The sequence below is a fragment of the Cygnus olor genome, chromosome 1 (assembly GCF_009769625.2).
Source record: "Cygnus olor isolate bCygOlo1 chromosome 1, bCygOlo1.pri.v2, whole genome shotgun sequence".
Taxonomy (NCBI): Eukaryota; Metazoa; Chordata; class Aves; order Anseriformes; family Anatidae; genus Cygnus; species Cygnus olor.
Genome location: NC_049169.1, coordinates 95208786 through 95227554, shown reverse-complemented (window position 1 = coordinate 95227554; position 18769 = coordinate 95208786). Strand labels below are relative to the sequence as shown.

Genomic DNA, 18769 nt, shown 5'->3' with positions numbered 1-18769 from the left:
GATGTAGTCCTGCCCGCCCAGCCCCGTGGTACCGCGGGAGGCGGGCGGCTCCCCGCCGCGATGCCTGCTGGGAGTTGTAGTCTCCCCACAGAAACAGCCACCCCGCTTTGTCCCCTCAGGTCAGGCTGGGGGCTGGCAGCCCCCTACAATTTCAGTCAGACGTCCCCTGCTTGATGAAACAGCCACGAGATTCCACAAAATCACCCCAAAACACTGAGCAGTGCCCTTCTGCCTTCTGCAATGTCATTATTTCGCCTCCTGCTGCAGCCATAAAGCTCATCTTTCTTCCCTTTCTGCTCTATCGCTTGTAAAAACGGTGGTGTGATATCCTGGCAGCATGACTTGGGAAAACACCACACTAAAAAAAAAAAATTGGTAAAAACCACAAAAAACAGCGGCACTGAGTCCATGCCCCGAGTTGGACGTTGCCCCCCATCCCTGGTCCCCGTACCCACGCAAGCTGACGGAGGACTCCTAACGGTGGTTAACAGCCACCCGCTGAGAGACCTCCACACCCAGTTTTGGTTTTACCAACCTCCAAACCAGCAAACACACACCCAGCAAACGGAGTCACGTCCAAGGTTTTCACATCTCTGGGGACTTCTGGGGAAACGACCCCATCCAGCTCCTCTTCTCAGGAGGCCAGGAAGCATTTTTTTTCAGTGGGATAACAGGCTAGGATGGTAAAGGTGACATCAGTGATGGGTATTTTTAGTTAATAAACCCCTCCCAGGATGGCACACCTTTCCAGATCATGTTGCTGGTTCACCAGCACCTCATAACTATAAGCTAGGAAGTTGTCTGGGTTCTGACCATGTTTATGCTGGATTCTAAAATATGTAGCATTTTTATCGATGGCCTGGAAGAAAGCAGAGCATCATCACTGATAAACTTCACAGATGACACAAGGCCTGAGGGAAGGGTAAATAATTAAATGGATAGGGCACTGGTACAGGGTGACCTGGTCATTTGGAAGCTGGGGGCAAACAAACATATGTGTCAATAGGGTCATCAATGAGCACGTTCATTTAAGAGCACAGAGGAGAGGCTATACTTGCATGGCAGAAGACTTTATCCTAGGAAAAATGAAAAGGACAGATGAGTCATGGTGGATTACCAGCTGCCAAGATGTGGCTGTGGCCAAAAAAACCCCATGTTCCTGCAACCTTGGGTGTATAAACAAAGAAATCACAAGGAGGACAGGAGTTAGATCAAATCCAGAGTTGCCACTGGCTGCTGACATACTGTGTCTAGTTTTGGCATGTTGGCAAAGTAGAGATGAACCTGAAAAGGGGCATGAAAATCACTATGCAGTGAGAAAACCTCTTTCAGGGAAACATATCAAAGAAGGTCAGCCAATACAGTATATTGAAGAGAGAGCTAAGGAGTTACAAGATCATAAAATACAAGTAATGACAATAGGGAACAAAAAATCGGTAATATTTTTTTTTCAGCATACCTGGCAAAACTAAGAGAACTTGAAGCTAGAAGATGTTAAAAGAAAAAAAAACACACACACACACACACACACACAAAACAACTCTATTGTAAGCTATGGAATAACAACAATTGCAATCACTATAAATCATAGTGAATTATCTAGCACTGGCAAGCCTATAGTTTTTGTTTGTTTGTTTGTTTCCCTAAAAGATCTAATCTTATAAAAATGAGAATCATTTCTGGAAAATTCGTCAGTCATTGCTACTTCCATTACAGAATTAGACTGCATTGGCCTCTTCTTACTCATCATCTGTCCTGATCAATGATATGTGCAGCTGCTTAAAAACAACCATAGGAAAGAGAGGTGCATGCTCATTTAATTTAATTTAAAATACTCTCAACAAATTTCACCTGGATTTTCTTTTTTCTGGAAGAAAATCACTTCATATAATATAAGGGTAACCCAATAAAAACATTACAAACGAATGCACAGTCGTTCATAGCTAACACCAATCTTTTGCCATTTTCTTTTCACACCTCCTCAATCTGCTTCAGCAGAACCTCTGCTAGATCAGATCAGCTACACAATAGGATTATTCCAGAAAATTTTCAAAGTAAAAGTTTTCTTTAGAAACTGCGGTAGTTCACACATGAAAGCACAAAGTGAATAATGCTGATGGCTATAGATTAAAAGCTGTTCCTGCCTTGTGCAGATCTGTAGTTTCTTAGATAGCAGCCCTGAATCGTGTCTTGTACCTCCAGCAAGAGTGTTCCAGCACGGACAGTTTAACAGCGATGTTGCGAACAAGCCATCAAAAACCTCGTGTGTTGTAAAAGAAATTCTTCACACAAAATTTGTGGCGTTTTAGCTCTTGCACACTAAGGAAATAAGTAAACACTGAGAGGAGGAGGCATTATCTGTATTAAATGGAGTTGATACTGGATGAGAAATGAAAAAAACTTCTTCAAATACCACATTCACTTCTTGAGTTACTGATTCAGACCTGGAAAAGGTGCTTGCAAGATTGCCTATTTCTTTCAATATTACTAGCTAATTTTCTACAAGATATCGCTTCTCCCAACAGATAAACTCTGTAACAAAAATGGCAGTTTTAGTTTTTGTGTTTTAGGCACAATCTATGAACATTTCACACAGACAATGCAGCAGAAATCCCATGGATTCCCCTCAATTTTTTTAGTCTCCCCAGTTTTATTTTTGCTTTCTGTATTTTTGTATCTTTGGCACAGAAGACTATAGGCTAAGCAAATCCTACCCTAATTACATTTTTCACAGAAAGACCTTCCAGATGTGCTTCTTCCAAATATGATGAATAGCACAGGTTCACTTTAAAGATATCCGCTCAACCTCCAGGTCAAGGGTCTCCAAACTGTTTTGATCGTGGACTCCAATCAGTAAAACATTTTTGATCTATGCACCTCCATTATACGTATATTTATTTATAAATTATTTACACTTACTACTGTACTAACATATTATGCACATTATAAAACAAACACAAAAATAGAAATTAAAAAAGGATGAGAAAAAGAGGAAAGAAAGAAACACTTTTTCATCAATATTTTTATTCACTAATTGCACCAAAAATATTTTCTTCCTGCATCCCACGTTGAAGACCATTTGCTCCAGGTAGGAAACTACTTCAGCCCATCCTGGTGCACTGTCTTGGCACCCACAATTTTACTTCAATCAGTTCCACCCTCTCCTCTTCATTTTGGGATGAAACTTCTCTTAGCTGGCATTCATATGGTTTCCTCTGAGCTTGCCTTCACCACAGCTGTAGCATAGTAGGACAGTTTCAGCCAGTATTTTTTTATTTGGTCTGCAAATCTCTATTCCTTACAGAAGGTTTTTGAAGCACAATCATTTAGAAACTACTACACTTTCTTTCATAGCCAAATGAAGCTCTGTTCCTTCTCAGCATTTATCACCATTAATAATTCACTGATGCACACTAATTTCATCTAAATGCCTGTACTTATATAAAAGCACACGTACAAGTTAGAATAAAACATTAAACCTAGCAGTAAAACAGATAATGTAAAAAAAAAAAAAAAAGGAAAAAAAAAAAACACCCACCTTGCTGCCAGAAATGCTTCAATTGTAGAAATTTGTAAGGGGTGGTGGTGAAACAAATTAAATCAACATCCCACATACTTCCTGTACAGATAGTTTTGCTGCACATCTTTTACTCATTTTGCCATAACATTATAAGGCTACCATAACACGTGTCAACAAGCTTTACCCGACTGAGAACAATAATGTTAAATGTTTTCCCTCGCTACTGTCAGAAAAGCTGCTGAGGCTTTACAAGAGTGTGATGGTTTGAGCTGTACCTGCTGCACCGAGCAGCTGCCTCCAGTTCAATGACTGCAGTATTTCCTATTAGGAGGGTTTAAGGAACGGTACAAACATCGACACAATGCACTTCACAAGTGCATTTTAAAAAAGCAGGGACACCAGAGAAGCAGACGTGCTGAAGTGGCTCTGACCACACACACGGCCACAACAACAGCATCTGTTGCAAGCGTGTGGTCACAAAAGCTTCAGGTTCACTCTCAGGTTCAAAACAACTCAGCACCTGGTGGCTGCGTGTTTCACATTGCCTCAAGAGCACTGTGGCAAGGACTGGAGAGGATGGGTACCCCGGATGGAAGGAAACACACTGCAGCCAAGCCAGTGGCTGCTGCTTCAGCAGAGTGTTTTGTCCAGGAAAAGGACTGACACCTACCTGAGGAGGTGTGGGAGGAGGACAAAAGTGCTGTAGACGTCTAGGAGGGTGGTGAGGAGGGGTGGAGGCTGTCCTCCTGGTGACAACAACTCTCATGGCATCTCTGGGGTCTCAGCATATCATATGCCGGGCTTTCTGGAGTATGTGCACAGCAGCATTGTGAGGGGCATTTCTGTGTGCTGAGTGTTTTTGAGAGCTCTCCTTCAGGGAAACGAGCTCTGGGAGATGCAGATCCTGTGTGAAGATAAGCCCTAAGCAAATCAATACCACATTAAAAAAAGACAAGGCTTATAGACCACCTGCAAACACACCTGCTGCTGCTTCACTGAGACAACTACAGACAGCCTCATCATTTGTGACAACACATCATAGTATTTTTGCAAATCCTCTGTCCAGATGAGGAAGCATCACATCTGTAATACGGAAACTCAGAGCAACATCCACATCTCTCTCTGAAGCAGTCACAAAGTACAGAGCTCACCCCAGAGAGCAGAACTGATCCCTGTTGGAAAAGGCTTACTATCCAATTTTTTGTTTTGCTCTGTAAGGCTATTAAATTGCACGGAGACAACAAGGTGAGGAACCACAAGCACAAGAGTGCATGGGTATATGCTTATCTCATGGTTCTATTAAGCTTATTTAAAAGTTACTGGCTTTTTCTGTGTACTTTGGGATGAAGAGAGGGAGGGAGTGAATTTCAAGGAGTATCTAGTGATGTGAGATGGAGAGAGAGAAGGTTGTGCCTGATTTATAAAGCTTGTTGACTGCATGTAAGGTGTTAGGATCTAAGTGCAGAGTAGAATAACACACATGCTCATGTCTGCGAGAGAGGAGTCCACTAGTGCCCCACGGAAAGGAAGGCTGTCATATATAACTAGCTCCTTATTAATCATCAGAATATCCGCAACAGAGAGTGCCCATCTAAATTCCCCTTGATCCATCAGTCTAATAGCAGCTGTCTGCCTGTCCAGGCACCTGGAAGTCTACCAAGTACCCACAACACTGGAGCATGTAACCTCAGCACTGGCAGAGTGAGCCTGAGGGCATCCAGAGTGCCCTGGATGGGATTAATTGCCTGTCAGATGCAGAGTTGCTCTCTGCGTGTGGAGGCAGACATATGTGGTCCTCACCTACCTGGCTGGGACTGGAGAGCTTTCCAGGAACGATTTGCTCAAAGCTTTGAGAAGCCCCAGGACACGCCGGGTCTGTGAACATGCAGGTGGGAGGGGAAGAAGATGAACTGATCTGCAGAAGAGAGGAAGGATGATGAAGAACAATAGTAGAAGTTGTTTCAAGTTAGTACACACTGACAAAGACGTAATAAAATCAGTACCTCAAAAAGTGAGAATTTTCACTTGATTTATGTAACACCACAAGAGCTGACTGTACGGTTAAGCTACAGCTGGAGCTGTGCACGAAACCGTGAACAAATGATGGAGGAAATTATGGCTCTTTAGGAAAAGTGAGCAGCATATCTGAGAATGGCTCAAAGGGATGGAGGCTTTGTGGTCAGGAGGAGAAGGACCACGCCACCATTCTGGGGACGAGAAGTGCGGCCTACAAGGAAGCTGGTGCGGGGGTGGGAACACCACGTTAGGGTTCGGACTGCAGCTGAAGACGTGACATGCTGGTGATCTGGCCTCTACGTCTCAAAGACTCTGGTAAAGCTGGGTGAGGGGCTTGAGGGGGCACTGGCAGAGCAGTCAGGAGCCTGCAACCAGCACCAAACATCTACGGGGCAGATTGGAGACCATAGTTTTAAATCTTTTCTGCCTAAGGACATCCATATGAGAGAATTACTCTCAACAGAAATTAACAATCATAAATGAACAAAGAAAGTATAAAAGCCTCCAAGATGCAGAAAAGCTGAGCTTGCCCCAAAGGGCAACTTAAGCAAAAAAAAACTTGACGAAAGATAGAGAACGTGGCACCTGAATTCACCACTCTCTGACTTTTTCTTTGGTGGTACAATCTTTAATCTCTGCAAACTAGTAATATCCTGTCCTAAAAAAAAAAAAAAAAAAAAGTTCAGAATCTTGAAAACAACCTTCCACCCCCCAAAACAAAAGCAATACACAAACCTCGTTCACCCCTACAGGCAAACATAAAATGAAGATAAAATCAGTAAAACTAAACCTGATTTAAAAAAAAAGCTGCAGCTCTTTATTCATAGGACAGGGTTTGGACTAATCAGAGACGCTCGTTGCTTGTCTATTTCCTACACGATTGGCTAAAAGTGTAAGAATTACCCCCCCAAAAACCACTTTTCTCCTCCTCCTTCCCCCTCTCCTCCCCCCTTATCGCTAACATGTTTTTAAAGCAGGCCTCGAGGGGCAGAGTAGGGGGAACTCGGAGCCTTCCTCAGCGCCAGGATGAGGACAGCCTGGCCAGAAATGGACCTCAGCCAGCTTTCGCCTGTGACTATGGTCACTTTGAACTACGATGACTACTTTTATGAGGACAACTGCCAGTACAAGCATCTGCAGCACATGACTACTTTCCTCCCCATCCTGTACACTGTCGTGTTCCTGGTGGGCATCATTGGCAACTCCATCCTGATAGCGGCCTTGGTGTTCAAGCGCCGGGTCCAGAGGCTTATCGACGTCTTCATCATCAACCTCGCTGCTTCTGACTTCATCTTCCTCATCACGCTGCCGTTCTGGGTGGACAAGGAGGCATCGGACGGGAGCTGGAGGGTAGGATCTTTCCTCTGTAAAGCCAGTTCTTTTATCATCTCCGTCAACATGTACTGCAGCATCCTCCTTCTCACTTGCATGAGTGCGGACCGGTACCTTGCCATCATGTACCCTGCTGTCGCCAGAAGGGTCAGAACCAGATCCTATTCCACCGGCCTCTGCATCTGCGTCTGGTTATTATCCTGCTGCTTGGGGATACCGACCCTTCTGTCCAGGGAACTGAAGGAGCGCTACGGCAAGACGTACTGCACAGACAAAGCCGTGACAGAATCCAAACAGATCGTGTCGCTGATGATGTTGATCCTGGCCTTCTTCTTCCCGCTGTTGAGCATCCTGACCTTTTACTGCTCCATCACCAGGAGGCTCTGCATGCATTACCAGAGGTCCGGGAAACACGATAAGAAACTGAGAAAATCCATCAAGATCGTCTTCATTGTAGTGGCTGCTTTTGTCATCTCCTGGGTCCCCTTCAACCTTTTCAAGCTTATGGCCATCCTGTTGGGACTGCGGAAAGTGCCCGACTGTTTTCCTGACATGGTGGCCCAGGTGGGCGTGAAGGTGAGCAGCCCCTTTGCCTTCGCCAACAGCTGTGCCAACCCCTTCATTTACTACTGCTTTGACAACTACATCCGCAGGGCCATGCTCAGGTGCCTGTGCCCGTGGGTGAAAGTCAGCAGCAGCGGCAGTGTCTCTGACACTTTGGACACCCGCTTGAGCCACTCCTTATCCAATTTCATCGTGGGGGAGTATGCTGCTAGGAAGAGGAAGCGCTCGGTGTCCCTCTGACTGGGAGCCAGGACCGCGGAGGAAGGGACCTCTCTCTCCAGAGACAGCAGGAAAAGACTAAAGCAAGGAAAGGGGAAAAAAAGAAACAAGCGACAGGGGCAGAGCTGCAGCTGTAATGCAGCCGGCACGTCAGGCTGGAGGAGCAGCACTTCCCTTTAAAGACAGGTAAATGGAATAGGAAACCTTAACCACTGACCTATGGTTCACAGTGATTGCTGTGTCGCTGCGCCGTGCAAGCCTGAAAACGCCACACCGAGAGAGATCCACGGAGCCCTACCAACACAGGCCAGGGGGAGGCCGATCAGTCGGAGCCACCCCGAGGCAGGCTTTGAACTGAAATGCGTAGGTTTTCATTCTGCTCGGGGCAAGAAAAACAGAAGTATTGCTTCTCTTCGGTTCCTAGCCTACACACGAAAACATCGCAACGTCCTGGAAACAACCTGATCGATTCTCCTTTTCTGGAGGTTTTCTGAGTTTAGAAATGCAATGTTTTAATGAATTGCTGTGTTACCTGCTGTCATAACTTGAGCCTTGTGCATTTTCCTTAAAAGCGTCAGCTTCTTGATTATGGGATTAAATCTCAGTTTTAATCGCGGTAATTAATGTAAGTTTCTAGCCCCTATGATTTCAGAAAAAAAAAGGTTGAACGCAGAGAAACCAGAAGACAAGCCAATGAGACTCCGCATTTAACATTTTTTCTTAAAAACAAACAAGCAAAAAAACAAACAAACAAAACAACAACAACAACCCAACCACAAAAACAAAACAAAACAAAAAAAACAAAACAACAACACCTTCACACCTTTTAAGATGGTTTTGGGGATATGACACAATTTCTGACTGCTTGGGTTGCTGTATAATGGTATGATGCTGTGCACCCTTCGAAGTCCAGGTCTGCTTTGTTTAGCTGCAACCAGTTTATGTCAAGACACAAGCAAAGTCAAATGCAAATGTGCCTGAAAAGCAAAATTAGGCAGAGTTTCACAAACATTTGAGTGAAACAGAGAACGCTGAGAAACTTTGGCTGCAGGAATGCTCACAGAAAAGGAATCCAAAAGCTGCACTCTATTAGTTCATGGATAGGGTTAAATTCTATACATAAATAATAATAATAATAAAAGCTCTATGAAGCCGTTCCATTCCTATTTAGCAGTCTCTGGGAAATGCAGATGTCTTGCATTTTATATACTGCAGAGGAGACATCACTTGCCCAGCTGGTGTCAAGTCCACATTTTTAACAGCTGTAATACCTCAGAGAAGAACAAGCTGAACAAATACGGAGTTACGCAGCTCATCAGAAATCTGGTACTGGACTTCTTTTTCTAAATGCCAGTGATAGAAATGTTTTCTTAAAACAAATGTTTTAAAGTGCACAGTTAAAATATGAATTAGACTTCCAACAGCACTGATACCTTGGCTATGTTGCAATGTCTCATATTCTGTTGTCTCTCTTGTAAAATGTTTAGATTAACGTACTATTGCTTGTCATAAATCCAATAAATCAATACCTTAAAGCACCCAGGATGTATAACGTGACTGAGTCAAAAGACTGTTCGAAACTTTCCTTCTGTATTTCCTGATTTTTCAAGATTTCTATCTTTCTTCTCTTTTACACTTAGCCTTTGAAGCTTTTGAACTAGCTTTCGCAAAACCCGCAAACGTGTTGACTTTAGAGGCAGAAGACATCTTATCACAAGGTGATAAAACAACATATATGGAAACAAATCTTGAACTGCAATAACTAAAAGATATGTAATGATATTTACAGCCCTGTAAGGTAAGGCAATTTCTCTTCCGCCAACTGAAACCAAAAAGTCAGCAAGTATACATCTTTGGCTCTACTTTTTAAAAAGTAAAATAAGGTGGTGATAACTTCCATGCGATGCTACACAGGAAACCCCTTCCCACTTCACTGGGCGGCAGAGTTTAAAGCTAAGCTATACGAGTCTGGTTCTGTGATCATTCCCTTCTTGTAGGGAAGGGAACAAGCTTTGCCAGGGCAGGAACGAGTTGGCCCATGGACCAGTGCCATCACTGACCCGAATGGCTCAGGCACGGCTTCTTCATGAAGAAAGGGTCTGCATCCATAGTCCTGAGACCACTTTGATTGTTAGAGAAGAGACCTTTCCATTTCATTGAAGCTGAGTTGTTTTCTAGGTAATGAGGCGCAGGAGATTGTTCCTGGAGTAACACTGAGATGTTTTATAAATCTGTGGAAAATAACTTTTATTTTAATTAAAGAGGGTGGTCTAATAAAAAGAGTTACGGTCTCCAACCTAGGAAGAGGACACAAGGACTCGCAGGGTGAACGGTGGCACCTGCAGACGGGCTGCAAGGCTTCAAAGAGAAGACAGCTATACCAGAACAGCCAACACAATTTGTCAAAACCAGAGAGAAATGGGCAAAGCCCTGAACACTGGTCACAAGGGAAGAAATGTGCAAACTGAATGATGGAGGAGGTACGTCTCTGATGTAACTCCAGCACAACTGCATTCATTACAGCTCTTCCCTCGCCTTGCCTTTCCTCTGTATTCTCTAAACATCCGTAGTGGGGATAACTAGTTTGGGTGTTATGAATAAATCCAGGTATTTGCATTTTTTCTTGAGCCTTGTGGCGGTGCTGCTTAATGAAGGCAGAGACACGAAAGCAAACCTCACCCGAGGGCAGTGCAAGCCCATCAGCCAAGGCACGGACCCCAGCCCTGCTAGGGCCAGTGCAGGCAAAAGCATCTTCCAGCCATCACAGGTGACACCAAGGCACGCAGAGATGCTAGGATGTGTGCCTGGGTTGCAAGGGAGTACCTGAGACGCACACCAGTTTTTCACGCTCCCCTCCCTTCACTGCATGCGTTTTTTTCTCCCCCACTACCTCTTCTAAAAGATTTTGTTTTTCTTCCTCCACGTGAGAAACTTTACTGCCCACACCTAACTGCCACCCCCCTTTTTCAGGCTTACAGACGCACGCAGAATGACAACTGCATTTTCAGACCTTCCTGTGTCTGAAAATCAGAACGCTGCAGTTCACATTTCAGTCTTGTTTGACCTTCAAAAACTACTGTCTCAATCGTCTCCTCTCACCAATCCTTTACCCTGTCTACTTTTATTAGTATATAGCAAGTGGCTTATTTTTTAATTGAAAAAAAGAAGAAAGAAAAAGAGATTGGTGATCTACATTCCAAATAACCTGTGATCCCTGTCACTGAAAAAAATCACATCTTGTTTTAAAGAGCGTTTTCTTAGTGAGTCAGACTCACTTATTATTTCCCTCCGCCTCAATCCCATCCAAAGCAGAACGATCTCTTTGGAATACAACCAATCTACAGGAATTTCAGTTATTTTAAGTTAGTGCTGCTGGTTTCATTTGGTTTTGCTTCAAAATACCAGACCAAATTGGAACAATGACCTGGAAAACCTACCAGGATCTCCTTCCACTGCCTAACCTTTCACACTAGCCCCTGGAAAAAAAAAATAATAAAAAAACAAACAACAAAATTGCTGAATATTTCAAGGCTTGAAGAGAATCATATGTAATGCCACAGCGAATGTTTCACATGAGGGAAAAAACCTACAAAGGAGGCAACTAATTCAACAAAGCAAAACTCTCTGGATTATTTTAGGCTTTCACCCAAAAGACCGTACCCTATGAAGGTGCTTATTTTATTTTTGTAAACTGCAGATCTATTTTAGAATGTAAATGTTATTTTCAGTTCTTACACGTGAAAGACAACAGAAGTAAGTTGAACAAACTTCTGGAATTTTGACTATTTCATGTTAATATTCATTATTTGTATGTTAGCACTAATACAGCTTAGGATGGTACCAAAATTATTGTGATTTCAAGTAATTAACCTGGTAGGTTTGAGTAACATAACAGCCTGCCTATTTTATCCTTGTTAAAAGACCTTGATGACTCCAAAGTGCTTTGCTGTGTGACATGGAAGAGGTGCGATTCTGACATGACACCTACCACAGATCTTTGTAAGTAATTTGGACTTTTTAAAATATAAATTAGAGAAGATTCCAGCTATGAAACATGGCGTTTGTTTGTTTGTTTGTTTTTAATCTAACTTCTCCTTTCATTGTCATGGAAATGCAGCAAAGTATTACTAACTAGAAAGCTGTCCGCAGATCTGGGTGGGAGCGTGTATCTGCCCATCCCACACAGCTTTTCATGATTTCAGAGATATTTTTGTACTGCCTTGGAATGAAATCGAGACCTCTGAGGTTTTCATGAAAACAACTATAAATAAAAAAAAAACAATCTAGAGGTTAGTGCTCTTTCCTGAGACGTACACAATTGAAGGTCAAGTGCCTCTGCTTCTTGACGTAAGTCAGACCCGGTCAGATGCATCTCTTGGTCTCCGTTTTGGCTACAACGAATCAACATTTTTCAGAAATAAAGTGTTTCATCTCAACACAAAGGAAAATTGTACCCAGAATCGATGCCTACTTAACTGAGCAAGGAATTTACGCAGCCTTCATCTCAGCACCTGACGCACCAATGTGGACAGCTGCACAAAGATGCTGCCATGCTACATCCAGTAAAATTTGTTGATCGCTGCACAGGAACAGTAACAGAAAACAGAGAAATAAGACAAATAAGAGAAACAGACAAATAGATAAATAAGAGAAAATAAGCTTTTTTTACAGGTGCTAGTAAAGCATATATTATAAGCAGATGCCAACTCATGACTAGGGACACTTAAGTGCACTTTTAGCAGTTATATACTGCTGGAATATCAATTTGCTGTTCTCGTATAATCACTTATATTCATGAGTCAACAGAGACTCACGAGCAGATCTGCAAGCAGTGAACTCAAATCATTACGTGCTCCAAAATTTCTAACTGAAAAACAATTTTGGTTCTTCTCATATTTAAAAGGCTTCACCCAGTTAAGGAGTATATTTTAGGTAAAAGCCTGGCAAAGGAAGAACAGGAAGAAGTTACCACAAATGGCTTAAAGACAATCCTACAATGGGAAATAGCTCCACACAGACTGGTTACCAAATATGCCAGCGTTCTGCATGCAGTCAGAGAAATTGAGACTGGATGATGAACAGGAACAAGGGAAGAGCTACCTAAATTCCTGCCCAGTGGAAATACGCACTGACAATACATTAAAATGGACTCAAAAGTAATTACTACGCTACCTAATGTCACACACACACAGGTAGCCCTAGAAAACCAGAAGCAGCCCACGTTACTTCATGTAACATTTTAATACTGTACCACAAAACCTGCAGTTAGTGCACTCGAGGTTTCAGTAACAACCCAAGCACCTGCTTAGTTTCCAGATGTGGGTCTTCAGTGCCCTGCTGGAGTCCCACTGCACATGACAGGAGGTTTTGGAGAGCCCACTAAAGGAACTGAGTACTCACATGATGCTCAGTATAGTCCAGAGAGAATCTGGCCCCAAACACCTAGGCATCTAAGACGGGAGTTCATAATAAAGTAAAAGAACATGAAATACGGGGGATGAGAAAGTAAAGAGGATTCATCACTCAGGAGAAAAGCCCTAGCAAAGGGCAAGCTGGTAGGGTTGTTATTTATTTTTAAATATGAATTGAATTGCAGGTTTTATTTTCCCAATTCACCGCTCCTGTGTTTTTGTAACAGATAAAATGCAGCTTTAGAAATAGGGGTCACATGTTGTGTTTGAGAGCACGCAAGATTATCGGTATCAATCATCTAAATAATGCATTGTAACCAAAATACATCTTTTCAAACTTCAAAACAGTTTCCTTCTTAGTAAGAGATTCGTATTCTTAGTCAGAAGCTCCCACTAAGTCCAGTCAGTGAACTTACTTCCTCTACTGTTTACTTTTCACGTTTTCTAAAGTACTTGGGGTTTTACCACAGGCATCCCTACAACAGAAGAGGAGAGACCAGTGGTTCTCTGGAAATTTGGACTGCATTTTGCTGCTTTGGGTACTGGAGTAGGGCACGGGGGAGGTAAGGCAGGAATCTGTGCTCAAAGAAAATGCTTCCCACAAAGTGACTGGTGACTTCTGAGGCTTTCGTTTGTGGACGTCTAGCTTCAGACCCTTTGCAAAGCACTGATTTCCAGAAAGGGCTGAGTACTCACTTTCTAAACAGCTGGCTCTTCAAAAATAAATCAATTAGATAATCACACAAAATAACTGGATGCGTCCAAAAGTCACTAGACAAGTCTGAAAATAACCCGCCTCTGTCCCAGAATTTGATGATCTTTCTCTGTATGTGGATAAAACTAGTTACTATTAATACAAAATGACAGCTGCCACCTGAAGGATGCCCTTTGTTTTACCCTCAGTTTCAGGCAAAGAAAACCAGAGCATGAAACTGTGTGGCACTCTGCTCTGAGAACGAAACTTGGACAGCGGTTTTAAAATCCATCCACATTTTCAGTCTAGCTTCAAAACCGGTAGGCAAAATGACCAGAAGGACAGACCTAAAATGCAAAGAACAGGTTTTCCACCGAGGAACACCACGTACAAATCAATATGCTTGCCATATACAGTAGCAGGCACCTGACTGGACCACTCGCTCGACTTCCCCCTGCGTGCTGCCTAAACACCTGCATGACCACACAGCCCCAGTCCTCGCCACGCATTTCCCCCGTCACCCCCTCCTCACCCTCCCTCCTCTGGGAACCACAGAAATACCTACCCACGCTTCACACGCAGCAAAACATTAAAACCATAAAAAAAAAAAAAAAAAGAAGAAAAGAAGAGATGCACGCTTTTTTGCGCAGCTTTGAACCTGTGGGAGTTACCCGCCACGGGTGCAATCATGCCACTGAAGGAAATGTTGCAGGTAAGGGTGGGAGCTCGACAGCTCTCAAGAAATACATGCACATAAACCTCTGCCCTCCTCATTGCTGGCCAGGACACTACAGACTACAGATGGAGGGGTGTTAGGAGGCAAAGAGAAGGCAGACGACTGCACTGAGAAGTGCAATTGCATGCCCAAGACCTCCCAGCAGCTTGGCTGGAGGTGAGGTGAAATGGCACCCAGCTATTTTGATTTCCCATCAAAGAACGTGGCACCTCAGGGCACTTAGGAATAGTCAGGTAATTAAAAAACCCATGTGCACACCTCGCCAAGAGAGAGAAGGCAGCTGAGAGAAGAATCAAGAGAATAAAGGCACAGAGAGACCTGGAGAGCACCCACTTCGTGCAGGAGTAGAGCAGAGCATGCAGCAGATATGAAGTGTGCTAAAACAAGGTGCCATGAGAAACTAAGCTGGCACTTGAGAAGAAAAGACATTTCAGAGCAGAGCTGCTGCACAAAAGGAAAAAAAAAAAGAAGAGATCTAGCTGGAGGAAGCGGAGGATAATCCTGGAAAAACCCTGATAACCCCACAGAGTCTAGGGCTAAAGTTTGGAGCGGATGAAGCGATGGCAGTGTAGCATGCTCCCACCTGCACAGCTCCTGCAGAGGCTGCAACCATCCCAAGGCTATTAGAAACATCCGAAATCCTTGCTGAAAGGTGATGCAACCCTCCCACTACTCAAATTTTTTGATGACTTGGGCAACTGGACTAGTGACGCTGATAGGTCCCTACCCCCCACTGTCACCCAAATAAATAGCAATTGAAGTCGATGGGGAAACTCCTGTTTTCACTGGAATCAGCCGGAGTTTTATAGGGCTAACTTCAAGAGAGTTGGGGTTTGGCTGCATGATAAGACCGAAAGCCTAACCCACAGACTGCGTAGCCAGCAGTGAACTCAGTGGGATCAGTGTGCCCTCTTTCAGAGTTCATGCTAGTGATTCATCTCCAAACAGTCTGAGGTCCCATGAAACTCCTATAATTACACAGCCCCCCACAAAGACAAGAGCCATCTGAATAGATGCTCTGGGCTGTACTGCTGGGCTCAGTTCCCTGAGGCCATCGGACACAACTTTCCCAAACTGCCATTCAGCAGGTGATGGTGATGGGAATATCAGTGATGGATGAACAAGGCCTGGGGCTCTGGGACTATCTGCTTGGGTTGCAAGTTGACAGTAAAGTGCACGCTGGCGTTTCTTCAGCCACACCAATCCTGCAAACCAGCCAGCTGAGAGCAGCTCAGGTGTCCTAAACCCATGTCCTCAACCCACAGCTGTAAGCCTGTGCATTACCCAGCCAAACACCAGTGGTCCGTGTGTTTGCTTCATGTGTTGGAAGGCTCGGTCTCCCTTCTCCGGATGCCTTCCCTGGGCCACGTCCCTGGACAATGCTTACTTCGGCCAGACTTGAAAGCCAGAGCTGACGAGCGAGGCTAAGCATCTCAAATAAATAAATAAATAAATAAATAAATAAGATCTATATTTGCCATAAGACCTGATAGGATAGCATCTGCCCTAAATCAAGTTTTGTGAAAAGGTCCAGAGGAAGTGAAAAAGGAAGATTACAATAAAAACAGGATTTCCAAAACACTGCACAGAGTGAACGAGGACCAAAGTATACGTTTTCAGTCTTATAATTAAACTAGAACAGCAAAGCAGCCGTCATTTTGTCTCGTGCTGAATCCGGCCTTTGCATGGCAGTGCCTGCATTTTTACGAGGCCAGAAAATAAAACAGGGCCTCCTGCCCCACGGTGGGTAGGGTTTATTTGGTGTGCGAGACACGCGTGGTGCCACGGTGAGAAGCTGTCGTGTTGGTGTCTGCCAAGAGCTGTCGACGGCTGCTGGTTACAGCCATGGAGAACGGCTCCTGTTGGCAGACGGGACAAAGACACGCAGCCTTCCTTTTATTTTAAGAAAGCAACCGTGTTTTCTGACTCATGTTTTAACACCAGTGTCATTACCAGTGCAGCACAGCTGGAGGAGACCTCAGGCAATTGTCTAGATCACCAGCAAATACACGTCAACTATTCTTGACACATATCTGACAAAAAACATAATGGTAGCAATTCACATCTCCTCAGAATTCAATCAATGCATTGAAAATCATGAAATCCCATGCAGATCTGTTTAGAAGGTCCTTTTCACTGCTCTTGAAGTTGCTGGTTTATCCTCGAACCACACGTGCTTTCTTTGCAAACAAGAATGGAAAGAAACCTCCGATTAAAAAGAAAGCTGATGGGCTGTGAGGCCGTAACCAGCCATCAGCACCAGCAAAGTGCCAGCTCACTGGGTTGTGCCAGCCAGCTCTGTCACTTGCTCGGTCATGGCAGTAACACCACAAACATCCGCACCCTGCGGCAGCAAGTGCTTGCGGAGCAGGGAAGTACTTTTAAACCAAAAAAGGGTAGTTTTAAAATAAAGAAGGGCAGGTTTAGATTAGACATGGGGAAGAAATTCTTTCCTATGACGGTGGTGAGGCCCTGGCACAGGCTGCCCAGAGAAGCTGTGGATGCCCCATCCCTGGAAGTGCTCAAGGCCAGGCCAGATGGGGATTTGGGCAGCCTGGGCTGGTGGGAGGGGTCCCTGTCCATGGCAGGGGGGTTGGAATTAGATGGTCTTTAAGGTCCCTTCCAACCCAGACCCTTCACACTCAGGATTTTGACGCCATGTCTGGCCATGGCATGAGTTAGCAGTGCCTGTACTGCCTGCCAACCCTCCCTGGGGGCTGGTAGCCAGTGAGCCACCCAAAAAACTTGCAGCAGTGCCTGGTACTCTTCTATCTTGCCTTTTGCCACAAGCATTTTTCTCCAGGTTGAGCGAAGGCAATTGCCTCCACCCTATTTCCAGCACTGCATGTGGGCTGGCAAAAGCTACAGACACCCGCTGAGGCGACATGATGCAGAGAGGTTTTTTTTCCTCCCTCCATCTGTCACCCAGTGCACCCCCTGCAATAACGCATGATGAAGCAAAAGGAGCTCACCATTCAAGTGGAAAAAAATTTAAACCAAACCGCTAGTAAGAAGTCGCTGAGGAGGAGGACAGAGTTTACATGGACAAAGGTTGTTTTTACAGACACGGAAGCTGAAAGTTGGTATTTTCTGCCCTATTTGCAGCGCTAGCCTCTTCTGAGCAGATGCAGGCCAGCCCCATCACTAGGGTCAAGACAAAAAAATGTACCTTCATGCGACACATTTTTTAGAGAAATGACTGGAATCATTTCAGGACTATTCTGGATGAAGAACTGATTCTCAATAAATATTATAGTATTAAATGTCATGTGCGCATTGATTTTACACAATAGATCTTTGTTTTTCCGAGGTATCAAACTATTATTTGGGAGAATGGGTAACTAAAAATAAAACTAGCATTCTCTTCCACCAGCAGTATCTACCAGAGTTATTATATATGAAATGTAACTAATTTCAAGTCAACTTTATTAGAAAACTACAAGCTTCTTTTAAATCTAAAACCACTGAAAGCTTTTACCTGCTAAAAGACTCAACGAGTTGCTTAAATAGCTAAAACAGCAGTATACGTATATAATTCCAACAATTTTTGTCACCCAAACAGGAGAAACACAAGAGCCTTCCCACTTTTGCACTGAGCAAAGCGACTCAGAAACTAGAAGCACAGGAAACCTAAATATGCTGAATTAGCTAATAGCAACAAAGGCAGCTTAACCTCACCTCCTCCCCCAAAAAAGACAGGATTAAACTAAGAATATGAGTGTGACCTCCAACTATTAACAAGACTAGACCTTTTATTTTTTCTTTTTTTGTTTTCTTCGCAAAACAAGAGCCCAGTGTTTTACTGACCACTACAGAAAACAGCCGGGTCCTGCAGATCACGCCGCCTTCGCGGCACCACGCACGCCATTTTGTGGACCCCGAAGTGATGCTCCTCGGGCAAGGCGCTCCCGTCCGCACCCTGTGTGTAGGACAGGGACACGGGCAGCTTTGGAGGGAAAGGAGAGCATCGTAGCCAGGATAAAAATAAACCCATCTTGCAGTTCGCAAAGCATGAGTTGCATGTTTTCTCTTTAGTGTCCTCTGCAGGCCCTGACCTGAGCAGCCTCCAAAGCAGTATCTGAACCAGGTTAGCTGGGGTGCTACTGCGGACCTGGAGGCAAGAGGCTGTGGAAATGGCAGACCTGTGCTCTTCGCTGACTCACACCACAGCTACACCTGTGCATATTTATTCTGCAGGCACAGTCAGTGCCACTCGGGGCTGTAGAGAACTTCTCTGCAAAGCCGTTTTCAGAAACATGGCCTCCCGCTAGGCATGG

The 18769-nt window shown here is 44.2% G+C and overlaps 1 protein-coding gene across 1 annotated transcript; it reads left to right on the top strand.

Moving 5' to 3' along the window:
• The first annotated feature begins 6467 nt into the window (after window positions 1-6467).
• On the top strand, window positions 6468-8480 carry GPR15 (G protein-coupled receptor 15). The gene has a single exon (XM_040570543.1). The coding sequence runs from the start codon at window positions 6563-6565 to the stop codon at window positions 7670-7672; it is 1110 nt and encodes a 369-aa protein (XP_040426477.1). The 5' UTR covers window positions 6468-6562; the 3' UTR covers window positions 7673-8480.
• Window positions 8481-18769: the final 10289 nt, after the last annotated feature.

Bases quoted from the DNA above. Each gene is read 5' to 3' on its own strand.
- GPR15 (XM_040570543.1), top strand. From the start codon at position 6,563: ATGAGGACAGCCTGGCCAGAAATGGACCTCAGCCAGCTTTCGCCTGTG.